Source organism: Oryx dammah, unplaced genomic scaffold (genome assembly GCF_014754425.2).
Source record: "Oryx dammah isolate SB20612 unplaced genomic scaffold, SCBI_Odam_1.1 HiC_scaffold_19, whole genome shotgun sequence".
Classification (NCBI taxonomy): Eukaryota; Metazoa; Chordata; class Mammalia; order Artiodactyla; family Bovidae; genus Oryx; species Oryx dammah.
In genome coordinates, this window is record NW_024070203.1 from 81,264,290 (window position 1) to 81,284,728 (window position 20,439).

The 20,439-nt window shown below is 39.2% G+C and overlaps 1 protein-coding gene across 6 annotated transcripts in view; it reads right to left on the bottom strand.

Annotated features, from left to right (window-relative positions):
- Window positions 1-20,439, bottom strand: part of ESRP1 (epithelial splicing regulatory protein 1) — a 59,263-nt gene that overhangs the window by 19,440 nt on the left and 19,384 nt on the right. For 3 of the 6 annotated variants that reach the window (XM_040261052.1, XM_040261050.1, XM_040261047.1), the window contains exons 7-13: window positions 19,105-19,215; window positions 18,847-18,979; window positions 18,696-18,738; window positions 16,366-16,667; window positions 12,846-13,064; window positions 10,228-10,426; window positions 6,979-7,147 (exon numbers count right to left, since the gene is read on the bottom strand). In XM_040261052.1, coding sequence (XP_040116986.1) covers window positions 6,979-7,147; window positions 10,228-10,426; window positions 12,846-13,064; window positions 16,366-16,667; window positions 18,696-18,738; window positions 18,847-18,979; window positions 19,105-19,215 — 1,176 coding nt within the window. The remainder of the gene's footprint in view (window positions 1-6,978; window positions 7,148-10,227; window positions 10,427-12,845; window positions 13,065-16,365; window positions 16,668-18,695; window positions 18,739-18,846; window positions 18,980-19,104; window positions 19,216-20,439) is intronic. The other 3 variants (XM_040261051.1, XM_040261048.1, XM_040261049.1) reach the window with 2 other exon arrangements.

Consider the following 20,439-nt stretch of genomic DNA (forward strand, 5'->3'; position numbering starts at 1 on the left):
TTGGCAACTCGGATAGCATTCCAAAGTAGAAGCAGTTATAGCATGAGAAAACAATGTAATGACTTGTCATATTTCTCTAGAGGACAGAGATCAAAAGCATTATCTACTTTATTAGAGAAAGAGGTTAAGGGAAAAGAAAATTAGAGGAGAAAATAGACTCTCCTCTGAATGAGTCACAATACATCAACAACACATTAACACAGAAAACATCCTGAGAAGTCTTACAAAAAGAAATCTGGTTTCTACTTCCTTGCAACATTACTGCACCATCTTTGTTTACCAGTTATTAACCCCTCCAGTGACATTAAGACTCTATATTTGGAAAGTGACTGGAGAAACAATGTTTTAATCCTAGCAAGTGTAAAGGCTGGAATCAATTTTCATTTGGAAATTTGTGAACTAACTTGTCATCTGAAGTGAACAGTCTCAAGAAGGCTGACTTTGCAACATTCTTTTGAGGTTAATACTCATGTATGGACTGGGCGGCACACACGGATCCTCCATTTCTGTTAGCTCTTTTTAAAGGCTACAAGTCTCTCTTTCCAAGTGCATCTCCCTCCTGGAGAAAGTTTAAGTAACCAACAAATATAAAAACACTTTGGAAGGAATAAAGAAATATTCTGAGAATCTCTTTCACTAAAATAGTAAGCAAATTTAGGCACTGTCAAAATTGTTTGGTAGTGAAACTTAAATTTACTCCAATTATGTTAAAGATTACAAAAATTTAAACCCCCTACTACATTTATCATATGTTCCAAATACATAGTAAAGTTACAGACTGCTTACTCAAAACAAGAACTGTCCCCACAAAGCTTCATTTTACATTTGAAAACTACATCCGACACCAGAAATTATTTTAAAAGTAATCTTTTGGCTTGATTTAAAGCACAAAATGATAACTGATCTTACATATTTTGAGAACCACAACAGTTTAAAGAGTAGTCTTTTGATGAAAAGCTGTAGATGAAGAAGCAAGCAAAACACACTGTGATCCATGCTATGTTACAATTTCCAGAGAGGCACATTTACAAAAGCTATTATTTTAGAAACTACTTTGGGTTTTTGTTTTTTAAATGCACTTTTGTCTTATTTTTGAATAGGAACTGAGGACAACAGTGAAAGGTACAAGTAAAAGGCAAGCAGGAAGACTCCATCACATTCTTTCCTCCCAAATCACACCCTGTCTGGAAGCAATCCCATTCTAAAGTTTTGTGGTTATTATGGTTTATTTTGAATTTAAATAATAAAATAAAAAGCATTACTCCATTATTACATAAATTCATAGACAAGTTTCAGTTTTTCCTTTAAACTTACTTCAGTGCAATAAATATATACCAAGGAAATGCTTACATAGAGCAGTGGAGGCAAAAGATGCTTATTTTGTTTATCAAGATAGGCATATGTGTTCTAGTTAAGTTTATCGCTTTAACTAAAGTTGTCAATACTTAAGGGCTTCCCAGGTGGCAGAGTAATGAAGAATCTGCCTGCCAATGCAGGAAACACAAGAGAGATGGGTTCAATCCCTGGGTCAGGAAGATCCCCTGGAGTAGGAAATGCAACCCACTCCAGGATTCTTGCCTGGAGAATCTCATGGACAGAGGAGCCTGACGGGCTGCAGTCCACGGGGTTGAGAAGAATAGAGGGCAACAACAGCATTAACACTTAAGAATATGGCGCTTAGAGATATACTGGGCACATAAACAGCAACACATGAAAGAAATGATGTCTAGGTTTCTGTGCTTTAAAATGTCCTCAATATAATGACACCAGATTGGCGAAATATTGAGTAATAGATATATTCCCAAATTACTTGTCTGAAAATTTCTGTAATACGTTTTTAAAAAGCTATGCCTGAAAATAACATTTTTAAGAAAAAGAATGGGGGGGGGCGGGAAACTTTATATATTGAAGTCATTAAGTGCTTTGAGTAATTAAAGTTTTTTCCTTGAAGTTAAGAATTTTAAGTATATTTTAAATTCCCTGAGTTACTCATTATATAAGGTCTTTAGTAAACAACTATTTCTTCCATAAAACCACACTGAATTCTCAGGCACCAATAGTATAGTCTATGGTCCACAACAGTTCTTGCTTATGTCATTTAGAAATGACATTCAAATTGGGAAAGAAAAAAAAAGTTGTTTCCACCAACAGAAATTATCTGGTGCTTCTTCATTATTGCATTGTCTGATATTGCACTAATATCACATTTTACAACACTCTAGTGTCATTTCTGTCAAGGCTATGGTTTTTCCAGTGGTCATGTATGGATGTGAGAGTTGGACTGTGAAGAAGGCTGAGCGCTGAAGAATTGATGCTTTTGAACTGTGGTGTTGGAGAAGACTCTTGAGAGTCCCTTGGACTGCAAGGAGATCCAACCAGTCCATTCTGAAGGAGATCAGCCCTGGGATTTCTTTGGAAGGAATGATGCTAAAGCTCAAACTCCAGTACTTTGGTCATCTCATGCGAAGCGTTGACTCATTGGAAAATACTTTGATGCTGGGAGGGATTGGGGGCAGGAGGAGAAGGGGCCGACAGAGGATGAGATGGCTGGATGGCATCACGGACTCGATGGACTTGAGTCTGAGTGAACTCTGGGAGTTGGTGATGGACAGGGAGGCCTGGTGCGCTGTGATTCATGGGGTCGCAAAGAGTCGGATGCGACTGAGCGACTGAACTGAACTGAGTGTCATTTTACTGCATGCTTAGTTCCAGCCTGCATTTGTGACACTAAGTATTTGTTATAAAATAGAAAGAAAATTTTAAAACAAGAATTCTTTCTTTTTCTTGGTCCTATCAGAAAGCTTTCAGCAAGTAAATGTGGCTTCCCCAGTGGCTCAGCGGAGAAGAATCTTCCTGCCAAGCGGGAGACATGGCTCAGTCCCTGGGTCAGGAAGATCCCCTGGAGAAGGAAACGGCAACCCATTCCAGTGTTCTTTCCTGAGAAATCCCATGGACAGAGGAGCCTGGTGGGCTACAGTCCATGGGGTCACAAAGAGTTGGACACGACTTAGTGACTAAACGAGTTCAAGTGTATATGGAATGCCTCTGTACTGTTTGTTACATGGTGTGTGAACCTATATTTATCTCAATAAAACAAAGGCGACTGGAACAAGAAAGCCAAGTGCAAATGCAGGCATCTCTCAGAGGGCTGGAATTCTTTCGGTTCAAGTACAACGAATTTCAGAAGAGAATACAAAAATGACATGACAAACCAAGCACTGCAGAATGTTTCACTATTTCTAAATATATGTATTTAATGCTTGGATCGAAAGGAGCTGATTTCACATAATGAGTTATCCCAAGAAATAAAAGGATCCCCCATCCAACCCCCACCCTTTCTTGGGGGCATGCAAATAAAGCATCCCTCATTAAAAATGTCAAGCACCCCCTTGCCCTCTACTTTGGTTCAAGGTGAATATGTTATTAGTTATGTGTCCTACAAAAGGTGAGGCAATGGATATACACAAGACATTTATGTTAATCCACCTTTCTTTAAATTATATGACATTTAGCTGAAGATTTAGCATGTTTCTTACCTGTGCTTATAGCTCTGATGCAAAAGAGAATATTCTTTTCTTAGAAAAATGAGAGGTCAGAAGAAAAGGTAGGACTTTATGTAACAGGAGAGAAAAGGTATAATGGGAAAGAAGTTTTGAGTGATAAGCAGGGTGGGCATCAACACTTCTTTTGTATACTAGGCTAATCTCTGGCATACTGGGTACCTGAAACCTTCTTTCAAGTGGAGAAAGAAAAAAACCAATGTTCTTAAGCAGCAAACAGAACCACTTGTTTTCATTTCACTAGCTCTTCAAGATGCTGTTATCACAGCCACATATTTAGACTGCTAGAAACTCATCTAGTAATAAACAAAAAGCAATTAACTGGTTCATTGCTTTTTTCCTTACATGTTCCTTAAGTAATCCAAATTCTTATGGTGAGAGATGCTATCAGTATATTCTCAGAGCAATACCCACTGGAAGATATACCAAGTAGGAGGAAATAAAATAAGAACAAATGCCCTCTAGCGGAAGGAGCCCTTTGAAGTCACTGACTTTGCACAGGGATGAATTCTGTCAGCTACCCTATGGCAGAAAGAGTTCATATTTTATTAATCTTAATATTCCAAATGTGTTGCACACAGAGGTACTGAATAACAGCTTGCCCAAATAAATTATTTAAAAACAGGTAAAAATCAGTAACATTTTTTGAGGGGCCTGCTTTTAAAAGTTTGCAAAATATGTTAGCATCTTTAAAGTAATGAACATATGGCATTAATTTGAAGTCAGACAGACAGCTTTCATTTAAAAAGGGGAGGGACAACATCCTATGATAAACCATAATGGAAAAGAACAAGAAAAAGAAAATGTGTATAATTAATCATTTTGTTGTACAAGCAGAGATAAACAACACTGTAAATCAACTATACTTCAATTTTTTTTTAAAGTGGAGGGAATTTAAATTTATTTCTAATTTGAAACGAGACAAACTCCAGAGCTTCTGATTTAATATCCTGTTTTAGCCTGAAGTATGCTATCTCCCATTTTCCTACACATCAGTAAATAAGCCAAAATATACTTTCAACATTTACATTAGAGTCATGTAAGGTTAGAAATTAGTGGTGTTCTCCCAATACTATGAAATATTTGATGGCTTTTGGAATATATTTTTTAGATTATATCAGACTTTAAGTCTGGTTAACAGAACATTCCAATGTTTGAACACTTTGTTCGTGTGTATAATTTCCTAGAATGAGGGAAATGAAAATTCAAATAATGAAACATACTAGGAGTTATTTGGAAATATTAATTTAAATACAACACACAAGCATGTTTAAAAATCCCACTTTTGTGAAATTGTTGCATGGAAATATTTAACGATCAGTATGAGGTTTAATAGAGAAAGATATAATTAGATGTCTATAAAAATACAGAAATTTTAAAATTATGACATGTTTTCATTCTTAGAAAGTTACACGAATGGGAAATAACTTGTTAGTTATCATGGGAAGTTACAAGAGTGAGGTAAATTTGCAGATATTCCTCAAGCAAGAAAGAAGTCAGTGACATACTGGCAAGTTGAAAAGACAAACCAAGCATATGTTAGTATGTCACTTTATTTACAAGCACACAGATGTGTGTGTTCTCAAATTGATAACTGAGGTTACTTTTGGACTTAGTTCTGTAAAATCTGAATCTACTTTTACCCACTACTTCTATCCTCTTAGACTTAATAAGGAGGACATTACAAACTTTAAAACTACTGCTAGAAAAAAATTACAGGAACTATTAAGCCATAAATCAGTTTCTCTTGCCTTTGGGGATTCAGTTCCAGACTTAAGCTCCCAACTCACTATGATGGGAAACTATTTCGAAGAGATTCCTTCTTTTAACAGTATCCAGAGAGCAAGGCAATGATGGAACTGGATGCTCTCCAAGTGTATTACAGGCACAAGAAAGTGCCCCAGACACCCAGGGGCACAGAGCATCCCACTCCTGGCATTCTGATGGCACAAGAAAGGAAGACCAAGATCTTTCTGATAACCAGAGCTGCTACCAGCAAGTGACTGTCACAGGCTCCAGAGAAGCTGATAGATTGGGACCAGAGTGGGTGCCTGACACAGTACTCAACCCAGAATAATTACTCATGCTTCTGGGCCTTTTCAAATTTTCAAAAGATGGTCAGCTGATGATTATCATGCTTTCTCACTGTTCTTCCCAAATAAAGAAAATTTTCAATATTTTCCATTTAAAAACAAGAATGAAAGTTTTTAAAATTCCTAAAAAAATAAATTTATTGGCTGCAAGCTTCACTGCTTTCAATATCTCAATGTTCTTGCTCCCTGTGAGGAAGCTGTAGATGGAGAGGGCACAGAAATACAGTGGGACCGGGAATTCCCTGGTGGCCCAGTGGCTAGGACACCACACCCCACTGCAGGGGACTCAGGTTTGATCCCTAGTCGGGAAACTAAGATCCTGAAAGCCATGCCGCAAGTCCAACGAAACTCCCCAGCCAAACAAACAAACAAGCAACAAAAATAAAAAGCCACAGTGTGGCATAACTCTAGAGATCAGACAGGTAAGTTCCAGGTCAAAACCTCACAGGTACATTGGTGGATGTATTCAACACATCTATTTTAAATAGCTTGAGAAGGCAAAAACAGGGCCCTTGTGTACCTTAAAAAAAAAAATTTGAGCAATATTGCTTGTGCCAAAATAAAATTTTTATTTTAATAAAGTGAACTGGTTAGTAACTAAACAAAGATTTAAAATTTTTTTTGAAAAGAAGATTGAGAATGAGAAGTTATTATATATCCAAGTTAGAATCACAGGCAATCAGACCTGGGAGGGACTCAGGGACTCCAGAAACATGGCTGATCCCATCACTGTTTAAGAACCAGAAAGGTTAAGTGAACTGCTGCGGGGAGAAGAGATGAGACTGGCGAATTTCTCTCCATTATATCCTGTTGCCTCCAAGAAACTGAGAACAACTAAAAACAATGAGATTTAAAATATGTTGATTCTAAGAAAGTACTGAAAAATATCATTCTGGACTTGTTAGTAAAGACTTAGAGGGGAAAGAATACAAGCCCTATAAAATTTAAAACAGTTTTTATCTACTTTGGGCTGACATGAATCCTTAAAAATTAACTGCCCTCATCACAGATTTTCTTGTTTTGTAATTCATTCACATGATACTGTCACTCTTTTATAATGATTACTGGGCTAACTCATGAACAGCCCTAAAACAGAAGGAAAAAGGGAAAGTTGTATACACAAGTAATCGAAAAGACTATGCTGTTAATAAGAGATGGATAAAAACAATAAACATTCCGGTTGTCTTGAAACAACCTTCTTGGACAGAGATATATATGACCAGAAACTGCAGCCTGCCATGCTAACCTTCCACGTGGCGGGCAACATTCTTTTGTGGACTCAGGTAGCGGCTATCAAAGGAGTCCTTTGTTACTGTGAGCCTTACCTGGGGTAGTACGCTGTGTAGTTCATGAAGAGCTGGGTGCCCGCGGGGTAGTACGCCGTGGAGGGCTGCAGTGCTCGTGGGTTCAGGAGCACTGAGGGCTGGTAAATGGCAGCTTCAGTAGGAATAACTGCTGCGGGAGCTGGAAATGTGTAGGAGGGAGGGGACAGGCCTAAACAAACAGAGAGAGAGATCTTGAGATATATTAGTGATATTGACAGATGCAAGCACTGAGGCCATGAGGTCGCCCTTCTGTACACACATTTGAAAGAAAGAGACCAGTTGTGCATACTGTCCCAAGCAACTGCCTTTTGATTACATAGATAATACCTAGGAGCAATCTCAAATCTCACACACTCCATCTACCTAAAGAATGGTTCTTAGTTTGAAATTTGGTGGGGGGGGAAGGTTCTAAGTGGACTTTCAAGTCTTTTCAAAATTGCATGACACAATTTTTTCTTTTCTTTTTTTAACCCTGCTCCTAAGTGCAAGAAACCACAAACTCACTCTTTGAGGAAAGAAACATGGGACAGACTGACATCTTGTGTAACTTCAAACTAAAAGCTTTCTTTTTTTTCCCTTTTGAGAGCTATACTGCCAGTCCATCTTTTTATCGACTCTACAGCACAGCACAGTTAAGGTAAAATACTATTCACCAGGACCATGTGCTATGCCGAAGCATAGACTGTGATAGAGCAGGGTAACCGAAAAGTAGATTATCTCTGTATTGTGCACACTTCAAGGCAACCCAGAAGATGGGTGTTCAAAATGAACTGACATCTTCAGACCAGTGCAAAAAAAGGGAAAAAAGTCAGATTCCTTGAAAAAGAATCCTGAAGAAATAATATGTGTAAGTCTTCCTGAGAGTCAGCTGATGAAAAGTGGATTCAGATTAGATTAGAAAGGATGGGATTTTTTTGTCTTCTGGCTATGCAAAGTCTTTGAAGACAGCAACTCACTTAAGTCAGACCACTTGCTGGTCCCTAGCTTTAATGTGTGGGATGAGCACAACTCTTCAGGACATCTGAACTCAACAAGAGAGATAATTGAGCGGTGGCCTGAATGTGGGGTCCCTGTCTTCAATTTTCAAACCTAGGATCACCTAATATATTTTGCAAACAGCTGAGGCCCAGTGGATAACTTTTCACATGAAAACCTCTACTGTCTGCGGATCTTCTTAGAGGTTTCTGTGTCTATGGAGATGAGTAAATTAGCTGAATAAGGGTACACAAACCCGAGACCTCGAGAGTGCCCTGGTGGCCTAGTGGTTAGTATTCTGGGCTTTCACTGCTGTGGCCTAGGTCAGTCCCTGGTTGGGGAACTGAGATCCTGCAAGCCAAGCAGTGCAGCCAAAAACAAACAAAACCAAAAAACCCCAACCCCTCCAAACAAACCAGAAACCCAAGACTAACATATTGATCTCATATTCAATTTTGGGGTGTCTCCTTCATATCCATCAAAAACTGTTACATGTTAGATACCTAGCGTGTAGATAATTTTAAAATTATGATCCCTGGCCCGAAAAAGTCCAGAAAAAGGGCAAACAGAACTGAGGCACCTAAGTCATAAAGAGAGGGTCACCTAAAGTGAGTTGGCAGAAAAAAATAAGTGCAGCAGAACAAGCATCCCTGGAGAGAGAAATGGCAACCCACTCCAGAATTCTTGCCTGGAGAATTTCCGTGGACACAGGAGCCCAGCAGGCCACAGTCCAAGGGGTGGCAAGAGTCGGACATGACTAAACGACTAAACTACCAGAATAAACATAATAGCGTCCACAAACTGGTTCTAGTTTTTTTAAATTAGCAAACTCTTCCATTAAAATGACAAACAGCTGAATTTTAATTAAAATCTTTAGAAGGTAATAAAAATATGGAAGTAAGTTTTTATGTAAAAATGCATTTAAATTTTGAAAAATTATTATTTTAGGGTTTGTGATGGGGGAAAGAGAAATACAAGTCTTATGAAGCCTGTAATGACCATTTTTTCCACTAGGAAGAGAGAAGTAAAAATGTATCACAGTAAAAGAATTGGGGTTATACATGATGGAGAAATTCCCTTATCTTACAATGCTTGATAGATTATCAATAAAGGAAATTGTAAAAGTTACTGATATTATCAGTGGTTTATGGACAGGAAACACACAACAGATTGCATTAAGATATCCACTTCAGCCCAATAAGAATGTTTTAAACTTTATAGTCATTAGTGATCTAATTCTTAGATATTCACCGACAGCAAGCAGCAGATAAATGGAATATTAGCGTTTAGGAATTCCAAGGGCAATTAAGGATTAAGCCCTACCAAATGTTCTATGAGTAACAGTTTATCAAATAGGTTTATTGGTATGGATTCCTCTTTACTAGAAAGTGATGTCTTAACACTCCACATTTTACTGGAATCAAGCACACCATCCAGTTCACTTTCTTAGTTATCTTCAGACTATACTTTGAGTGTTACATTTTTTAAACATACCCAACATACTTCCTAAGAAAAAGTCTTATTCAAAACTGAAAACTTTCTCAGGAAATTCAAGTTTTGAACATCAGATCCCCAGATATTCCTTAGTCCTGAACCAGAACTTGGTCTCCATGCTAAAGGGCTTATTCCTCTCAAACAGGATTCCAGATGGCTTGCACCCAGGTGCCAATGAGCAACAGCACGGCTTGATTTAAGCACTGATCCTGTGATCCAATGGTAACTTTGGCTAATTTATTTACGCATTTTAGTTTTTACTAACCTGCCCATTCCAGATACCCTGGAGAGCAAGAGAGATGCTCTTCAGGTTATCCTTCCCCCAAAATACTTAATGCTCAAAAAATTAAAAATGCAAAATGGGCATCAAATCACCCTTTGCTTAAAAAAAAAAAAAACAACACATAATATGTTGCAGGAAAAAAACAAAAAGGATCTGTTATATTTAACCTTTAAATGCGTATTAAAATATCTACATAGCCAGGTTGCCTCCCAGAGTCAGTGCTTATCTTGAGCACACTAAGCTTCAGAAATCAAGTGCTTATCATTGGAAAAGCAAGAATATAATTTGAAAGAAGGTATATGTAGCATCTCTAATTATGGGTGTCCACAACCAAGGTCTTAAATGATTACCAGATACTACCGATTTCAGATGGGAAAGCCTTATGTAACCACCTCACCTGCCTTAGAAAGAACCAGGGGCACAGAAAGTTATGAAAGCAGCTTAAGCACCTACCAGCATATAGCGTAGAATAGCGCCAAGACCCAAGAAAAACTTACATGGTAACTTACATGGCGGTGGGGATAAGCCATTTCGATTTAAAGTGCCCCCCATTAACACAAAGTTCATCTCCTCAGCTGAACACTGAAAGACTTCAACATATCTGTCCTTCATGGTTTTTTTATGACACTTCTGTGCAGCCATAAATGCTCTGTCCGCAGACTTCATCTGGATAAAGGCATCTCCTGACGGGCGGCCCTGAGCGCGTAAGGAAGAATAAAAACAAAAGGAGACTGTCTCCTTCAACAAGGAAGTGGTTGCTTACAAAACATGCACAGTGACAATCACCCATGGTACAGACATTTTAGCCACAAAACCTGGGTGACAGTAAGATCTACTGAAACCTGACTTATGTTTCATCACCTAATCAACAGAATTGCCCACAAAACCTTGAAGAAATAAGTTTTGAGAGCTCACAGCTGAAAGTGATCCTTTTTGGGTTTTTATCAACTAGAATTAGATTTATGGGTTTTTGAAAGGGTCTCCTTGTGATTGCGGTTTCAAACTATAGGACTGTACACTGTGTTTTTCCCTTTCTGAAAAATCTGATTAAACCTCACTCAACTGAGAAAAGCTAGTAACAGAACCAGTATTAGAGCTTTACCCATCCTCCTACAGGAAAATGAACAAACCAGTGTTCTCTATGGGCTCTCAAGTCTGTCCCTCACTGACGAGTAACATGCCTTTTACTCCTCCCTGAAGCCTGCCTAGCTTGGGATGTGGCCTGTAGACAGGGAAGGAGGAGAGGAGCTGGGATTGCAGAGCGCGGTGAAAGGTGGCCAGAGCTGGAGCACCAGCACGGAGAGGGAGCCCTTCTCTCACCTCTTCCTTTGCAGCTCCATTTTAAACCTTGGCCAACAGGTATTTATAGACATTTCCTCGGTTACTAACAGCTTGCTAAAAATCCTATTTAAAACAAAGCTGGTGGATCTCTGCTACACAGGACCAGAATGCCTTAGTCTTATTTAGCATAGACATTTTATGGGAGAGAAAGAAAGATACAACTGGCTTATAAGACTCCTTTTATTTTATGGGTTTCTTTCAAGTCTCTAAGGGATTAGTTATGGCAAATGATTACCATGCAAGTTACCATCAGAGTTACCATACCAGGGAAATTAAGGACACCAGGGAAACCCAGTCCAAGATGGAAAACTGACATCTCTGAGGCAGCTAAGAGCTTGTCCATCATTAAAGAAGCACTTCTCCCAGGTGCAATCACAACAGGTCACAAGGGTCAACGAGAGGCAAATCTGTCCACGGTTTTTAATCAAAGAGTAATAACGGCCCCTAGATTACTAGAAATGGTGACTCAGAACCCAAACAATTTTCTGGTGACGCTGAATTGTGGGGAATTTGATTCAAAAGGACTCCCATCAGTGAAACATGCCGAGAGGAGTCCTAGTTGGATAAAAAGTTACATAGCTCAAAAGTGACGTGAGAGTGAGCACGCGTTAGTGTGGAGCATCAACCAGGGACTCGGTATCTTCTGGTTCCCTATACCCAGTGGCGTGCACTTTCCAGTGAGACAGGATTATGGTTATGAATGTGACCCATCTTCACAAGAAAACACAAAGGGGGAAACTAGCAGTTTAGAGAAAGTGGGCATTTCTAATACAAACCTATATTCAGACCATAATGCACAGAAAACATCTTTTCAAAAATTAATACAACTTGGCTTTTGAATAAACAGTTCCAAAACTTTCATTAGAATTACATGCTATTTGGGTATTTAGAGTTCTGTCCTGCTTATGATAACACAACATACTGGCAAATTGCCCAGCAACTAATATAATTAATTTTATTTAAAGAGCAAGAGATACCAAGCCGAGACCTATTTTTAATATGCTTAGAATATACATTGCATACTATAAGAATCTGATTTTTCACAGAGGATTCTCAACAACTATGGCACTAGTGGTAAAGACCAGCCTGCCAAAGCAGGAGACGTAAGAGATGCAGGTTAGACCCCTGGCTCAGGAAGATCCCCTGGAGGAGGGCATGGCAACTCGCTCCAGTATTCTTGACTGGAGAATCCCAGGGACATAGGAGCTTGGCGGGCTGAAGTTGGGCGGGTTGCAAAGAGTTGGACATGACTGAAATGACTTAGCATGCACGCAAATACACTAATACATTTGAATGTCTTTTATGATCACATACTGTTCCACGTGGTATAGATACAAGTTCTTTCTGAATTTGCACTCTACTAAATGTGATTTGATAGCTACATGCAATAAGCCATTTCTAAATCATCTATGGATACAAAATACTTGGGAGCACAGACATGTTTATTGCTTTTAAATGTTGTCTATGATTGCTTTCTCACTCCAGCAGAATTCAGTAGTTGCAGTAGTAAAATGCTGATAACGTCTTTTTCTCCGACCTGATGCTATTGATGACTTGGTGGATGTATGTGATAATGGAATCAGAGCTGAATCTGAATTACTATACCAACTCCAGCATTCTTTCTGGAGCTCATCTTAAAAGATCTCTTGCATTCATAGTTAAATTTTTCCAGCAAAACATACTATACAAATAGATGAACAATTGTTACTTGTTTACTGAAGAGTGTCTTTAATAAGAAGCAGCAAATCAGCTTTCCAGTAAGTGATTTTCTTACCTGGTGGTTCAATACCATGTGGACCCCATGAGTTCGGATATCGGTGGAAAACTCGCCCAGGAAGTCGAGGATATCCTCAATTGTGGCCGCGTAGGGAAGACCTCGAAGGCGTATACAGTCTCTAATGTTTGTAGGGGGCACAAACTGCTGAGGTAGGACTGGAATAATGGGAGGGGTTGGAAGTGGAATGAGAGGAGCCGAGGAGAATCGATTCAGCACCTGTGCTCGAAGCAAAACAGAAGTCATTTAGAGCTTCGCTACTGCAATGCTGCCTGCAGGCCAGGGCTGGTGTCCCTAGGGAATGGCTAGAAACGCATCCTCTCAGCTCCACCCCAACCCAGTCCGTATGGGTCTGCAGTTTAACAAGATCCCCGGGTGATCAACCAGCATAATGAAGTCTGAGAAGCACTCACAGAGAAAGTCGTTCATGCTTTTCAGCTGGGAGATCGTGAGCCCACTTTTGTTAGACGCATTCTGAGGTACATGCCACACACAATACAATGAACTTAGATTAAGGACTTTTTTTTTTTTACCTCCCTCCCGATACCAACCCTCTGGGTCATCCCAGTGCACCAGCCCTGAGCACCCTGTATCATGCATCGAACCTGGACTGGCGATTCGTTTCACATAGGATAATATACATGTTTCAATGCCATTCTCCCAAATCATCCCACCCTCACCCTCTCCCACAGACAAATGCATCACTATCTGCTTTGAAAAAGTACTCTTCAAGTCTGCTGCTTTTCAGGACATATTGTAAAAATGCGGACTTATGGACAACCTATTAGATTTCATTTCATTAAAGAGTGCTCTCAATATTATCTTCACATTTCACCTCCAAACCCAAGAATATAAAGAAAACGACCCAGTAAAGGAACCACAGGTCAAATAGTGACTCAATTACATTAAAATATGTCACATTTATAATGATATGTAAAGCAGAATGCCTGGATAACATAAATCTGAAAAAAAAAATCCATTAGTGAAAATAAAAAATCAATTTCCATGTGAATTTGAGACAGTGGCAAAAGAGAGGATCCTATCTTTTAAATTCATGGAATTCAGCTCTCTTGAGAATGGATAAGAGGTCAGGAACATTTTGGAATGGAGAAAGAATTGCTCCCAGGCAAAACTAGTGTTACAAAGTTGTTGTCTACTTTTGTTGTAGAGTATGCCTATTAGCTAATAATACGAGGAGGTCCTTGTGCAAATGCCATGTGTGGAATCCCCAAGATTTCTGAACCATTTACCACTGTAGCCTTTACCAGCTCATGCGGTGGTGGTCTATTCGCTAAGTTGTGTCTGACTCTTGGGACCCCATGGACTGTAGCCCACCAGGCTCCTCTGCCCATAGGATTCTCCAGGCAAGAATACTGGAGTGGGTTGCCATTTCCTTCTCCAGGGGATCTTCCCAACCCAGGAATCAAACCCAGGTCTCTTGCATTGCAGGCAGATTCTTTACCGACTGAGCTAGGAGGGAAGCCCAACTAGTTACCAGCTCATAACTAAAAATATAAGACAATCCATGAACTCCCCCCCAAACTGCCCTAACTTCCTCACTCACAGCCTGTCCAATTGCTAGGTGAATAAGAGGCGACAATAATAAAAAGTAAACACAACACAGCCAAAGAGAAAGCAAGACTTTAAGAAAATATACAAACAATCCAGACACAGTACAAACATTACGAGGAAGAACATGAATAGAAAACAAATGTGGTTATGAACCAACTTGGGACAGGAAATGGTCTAGCACCTACAGTACCTGCCAAATAGAAGGTGAGTAAAAAGATTCTGAGTTAAGTGATTATTAGTAACAAAGATAGCGGAAAGTCTGACTACTTCAGTACGTATTAAAATAAATTATTAGAGATGGGAGGCAGGAAAGAGAAAACTACCCCCTACACTCAAAACCACCTATGGCAGAGTCATAGAGACAGCATACTCTACATCCAAGCCAATAAACAAACAGTAGCTGGAGAAGGGAATGGCACCCCACTCCAGTACTCTTGCCTGGAAAATCCCATGGACGGAGGAGCCTGGTAGACTGCAGTCCATGGGGTTGCTAAGGGTCGAACACGACTGAGCAACTTCACTTTGACTTTTCACTTTCATGCATTGGAGAAGGAAATGGCAACCCACTCCAGTGTTTTTGCCTGGAGAATCCCAGGGATGGGGGAGCCTGGTGGGCTGCTGTCTCTGGGGTCACACAAGTCGGACATGACTGAAGTGACTTAGCAGCAGTAGCAGCAGCAGCAGCCAAGGCTCTGGGGTAATACATTCTAGGGCATGATTTCCATTAAACAGTTCTTTTGAATTAAAGATCTAAAATAAAAATTTCACCCCCCGCCCTCTAGTTTGGGCAGGATGTTTTAAGCCTTGAGCGTGCTCAGCATATTTTAGAGATTCAGAATTTATGATACTCACTTTCAACAAGTACAATTGATTATACTACAAGTATGCTCATAGTTTAAGATTCAAGAGCACCAGTACAATAGAACACAGAATAAATGTAGCATTTCACTTACATTTATTTCAGCATAAAATCAATCTGATATTCTAGCAGATGATGGTTCTATTTAACTTTGGAGAACTATTTTAAATCATTACAATGGGCTTTGGAGAAGCTAGACAAAATCATATTAGGAACTCACTGAAATAACAGTAGAGTCAGTGTCTGAATTGCTTGCAAAAAAGACCAAAGAAAATCACTGAAATGACTATATCTTACTATCGAATCAAGTAGAATAAGTTGAAGAGCCATGTGAAAACAGTCAACATGATCTCAGGTGCAAAGCTAACTGACCCCTGAAGTGAAATGATCAGCTTGTAAGTCAAGAAGAACAGCTGAAAGGCTTAAGACCCTAGAGATGGTTTTATGCTTAGATCTTGGCATGTTTTCGGGAATTGACTGCTCTGTCCGTGTCTCAAAAAGAGTGCTCAATTCTGAAAGGGATGACCTGCAGCAGGACAAAAGGACACTTTGCACTCTCCCAGCAATATGAAACTGATCAAGCCTTTTGGGAAATAAATTTGGCAAGACATTAAAACCTTATTTTCCTATATCCAGTTCTAAAGAAATCAATCAGAAACTGACCATTTTACTAGCATGTTTACCTAGAAATTTCTAATGATAGGAAACAAAACAAAACCCGGCAAATAGACTTTCTAAATGAATTATATGCTGCTGTTAGACACAGAATTAAAAGATTCAATTTTTTTTTGTATATTAATAGTGGCTCTCATTTAGTTACAGAATAAGATTTTTTTAATGTGCTTATACTTTCTGTAATTTCCAAGTTTTATTTTAGCACACCGAATAATCTGGGATCCGAAATAACGAATAGAAACTATATTCAATATCTTATAATACCTTATAATGGAAAAAATCTGAAAAAGTATATATATATATACACATAACTGAATTGCTTTGCTATACACCTAAAACACTGCAAACCAACTATATTTCAATTAAAAAATAAATTAAGCAAAAAGAGGATAGAAATAAGGCAAAGCCACCAACCTGCTGAACTTCAGCTGCTGTGCTCCTGAAGAGTTCGATGTATCTTTTACCCAACAAGTCTTTATGCTTCCTCAGTGCGTTCTGTGCGTATTCCTCGCAAGCAAAGAGGACAAAAGCATCCCCTGTGGGCCTACCATCTGGGTAGGTAACAAAGAGGATGCCTTCCTTCCCCCCGGTGATGGGGCAATGCTGTCCAAAGAAGGCCACCACTTCATCAGCTGTGGCCGTGAAGGGGAGCCCCCGCATGCGGACAATGACTTGGTTTTCCTTGGAGAGAAACTGGGCCACCTCATTGGATGTACCTGGGAAGACAAACAGCAGGAAGCACAGGGAGAAACGGTTAAGACATCAACTTCACCAAAATTAAAATGGTGACATCTTTGGCAATGTCCTGAATTTATAATTAAGACCTGCACTACCCAAAGAATTCATAGTAACATTCCAGGAATCAGAACTCACTTCCAATTAACTTGAAACTTTCCCCTCTACCATTTTCATAAAACACCTCTCTTAATTTAAGAAAGTAGCCATACAGTTAAATCATGGACCAACAATCATATTCTTGAAGGAGAAGTAACTAGTCGTGGTGGTTAAGGGCACAGACCCTGAAGCTAGAATGCCTGGGTGCAACTGTGGCTTTATCATTTTCCAGGCTGTGACCTCAGTCAAGTTTAATCTCTGTACCTCAGTGTGCTCATCTGTAAAATGGGAGTAAAATTACCTACCTCATAAATTATGAGAATAAGTGATTACATACAAAGCACTTAGTGATTTTTGTTACTGTTTTCCTAATTACTTCTTATTAGGAAAGGTCCAAACATACTCAAGTAGAGAGGATAATGAACACATTTGGCAGCTAGTTTCAACGTTTATCAATACTCTGCTGAACATGAAGCATTTTGTACAATGCTGCCTTGTAGCAAATACTCAAACACTCAGTCAACTTTGCCACCTGCGATGTACAATGTTATCTACCATGGAACCTCAGGACCATAGCATTTCCAAATATACTTTATCCCCAATGAATATCAAACATTGGAAACCCTATTAACTTGAAGTCTTTAGCTTGGAAGCCTTGGTTTATTTCAAGAAATAAGTGCAAGAAATATATCAGCAAACTGTATTAACAGAATGTTGTTACTACAAGTTTTACAGTTGTAAAAAATTTTTATCAGGGATAAATAACAAAATGATAAGGGGCATAAAAGTTCTTTGTATTTAAGTGAAAGCCACTTTAGCATATTTTGGCAATATGTGTCCAAAGCCCCTTAAGATGTCCATATTCTTTGATCTAGTTATCCCGTTTTTAGGAATTTATCTTAATGAGTGGCACATACAGAGATAAATATTCACTGCAACATACTTATCGAGTGAAAAGTTGGGCAATTGGAGCTTATTTCCAATATGATTGTTTTCATAAAAAATTATGGTAAATATAATTGCATATGTGTGCTAAATCATGTCCAACTCTTTGTGACTCCATGGACTGTAGCCCACCAGGCTCCTCTGTCCATGAGATTTTCTGGGCAAGAATACTGGAGTCAGTTGCCATTTCCTTCTCCAAGGGATCTTCCTAACCCAGGGATCAACCCCTCATCTTGTGCCTCTCCTTATTGGCAGGTGGATTCTTTACCACTAGCGCTACCTGGGAAGCCTGGCAATGAGCACTGAGGAACATTGAGATATTTAAGAAGATATTCATAATATACTAAAAGGAGAAAGGAAATTAAAGCAATATGAGCAAAGAAAAACATCTGCTGCACAAACCACAGTTGACATTTTTAATCTATTATTTTTAGGTTTTAGTTACAAATCACTCCAGAATTAGATCAAGACTTCCTATTCCTACTTCTTTTTGACCATGTTACTTCAAACATCACGTATTCTAAAATACTAGAAGCCAGAAAGCTACCATGTTCCTGGCCACTGATGAGTTATGAAGTTGAGAGAAAAATTAGAAGCAGATATGCAACGATTCCAGGCATTTGGGTACGGCTGTTATGGCTGTTTGAAAGTTTTCAGACTATTTAATTTCGTTCATGAACGACTCTTTCCCTTTGTACATGACTTTACATGTACCCTTTGGCCTTTGTATAGAAGTAGTATGTTTAATTGCTATTTAACTACAGTTGGTTGACTTAAGCCTTAGGACAAGTGTTACACTACCTGATACCACTGGATATTTCTTCCTCCTGTCAAAAGAATAAACGTCAACTCCTATATTTCATTGGGAGTAAAAAAGCATTCATGATTGTGTTTATCTGCCTTTGGTATATAAGTAAAATTTTAGATCCTTCTCAATATAGCCACAGTGTATGAAAGGTACTCACCGCCAGCAATTTTAAGAAAATCTTCACCTGTTGCTTTGTAAACCTAAGGAAAGACAAAGGGAAATGAAACGCAGTTTCTGAGGCTTCTGATGCGCACACTCATTCAAGACGCCAGGCTTGTCAGACGTCACCTGTCAGGTTGAGGACGTACCTCGATGTACCGGCTCCCCATGTGGTGCTTGTGCCTCTGCAGAGCCAGGTCTCTGTGCTCCTCGCTCACAAACCTAACCAGGGCTTCTCCGTTCCTCCGACCCTGGGCATTCAGACAAAGTGCTGCACCGCCCCTTTGAAAAATAACCGAACAGAAAACAATGGGGGAGAAAAAAACAACAGTGAGGAGGAAAATGACACAATATCTATTTATCCCCTTGGGACTGTTAAGTCAAATAGAGATTAAGGAAAAACCAACTTGGCAATATTGAGTCCTTTGAAGAATCTTGCAATATCTTGATCCGAAGACTGCCATGGTAAACCTCGTGCCCTGACTACTGTGTTGTCATCAATAAGTTCCATCTTGCTGCTGTGGATCAAGCAAAACTTCAGCTTACATGATTAACGCTAGGCAGTCTGACCTACTACCCCCTCCTAAGACAACCGGCCTATTTGCACTTGAGCTATTCTTCATTTGGAGTTCAGACAGACTTGTCATACTGCCCACTGTACTTCGTAACTTCAAAAATTCTCTGGGTATATAGTTCAAAGTACTCTTTAGGTGGGTAACTACAAAAAGGCCAACGGCCTATGCAAGTTCAGCACAGCTTGCTCACCCAGCAAACTGCCTTATCAGCTAAGTTGCTGCTTCCTTGTTCTCACAAGAACCCGAGATCAATTCATAGGAAGAAAAATCCTCCCAACACCCTGATGGCCTGTAAGTTCCTAGAGCTGAGAAGCATAGGTTTAAACTCATTCTCTGATCTGGCCAGTACACCAGTGGGGTTTAGATCCAGCTTGACGGCAAAAATTTAACATTCCCATAAAGCTGGTAATTAGCCCACATCAGTAATGCGTGCACATGGTCAGAAGTCTGCCATTAAAATATCACCCCTATCAAACAGAGAGGCATCACAGAGTGTTTATGAAAATGCTTGGGAGTTCCCATACCTTAATGAGTCATTTGTAAATCACCTATTCTATATTTTGACATCTTTTGATGTTCTATTCCTCCCATATTTTTATTTTCAGTACTATGAGGACATTTTCTTAATGAGTCACGTTTCCCACAGCTAAATAGGCCTCAGTGTCTCTCTAATGGGCAAAGATGTCAGAAGTTTCTGTTCACTTCAGGTACCGAGTAATCTCATGCAACCCAGTGCAGTGATGTACAAATAGGTCTACCTGTGATCACAAACAGAGATACCACCATTTCATACTTCTCCCCAGTTATTTTCTGTGCTTTAAAGTAGGAGCTGATAGAACATACTTAAAATTATCTCAGTAAAAACCTTGTGAACTCTTTTAAGCCCTATGATTTTCCCCCCTTGGAAATTTTCCAGGGAGGATGGACAGTTCAGAGAGGATAAACTCAAAATCACAGATAGGAACACAAGATGTCCCTAAGGTCATAGTGACCAAGGATACAAATATTTCATTAAATGTTAATCCCAATATCCAAGTTCACTTTAAATCACAATCTCCTTTAATGAATGATATAATAGTAGAAAATGGATAGTAGAAAAAGGATAGCCAAAAGGGTCAGTAAAGTCACTAAAATATAAGGGGAGTTAAATACCACAATATGAATACA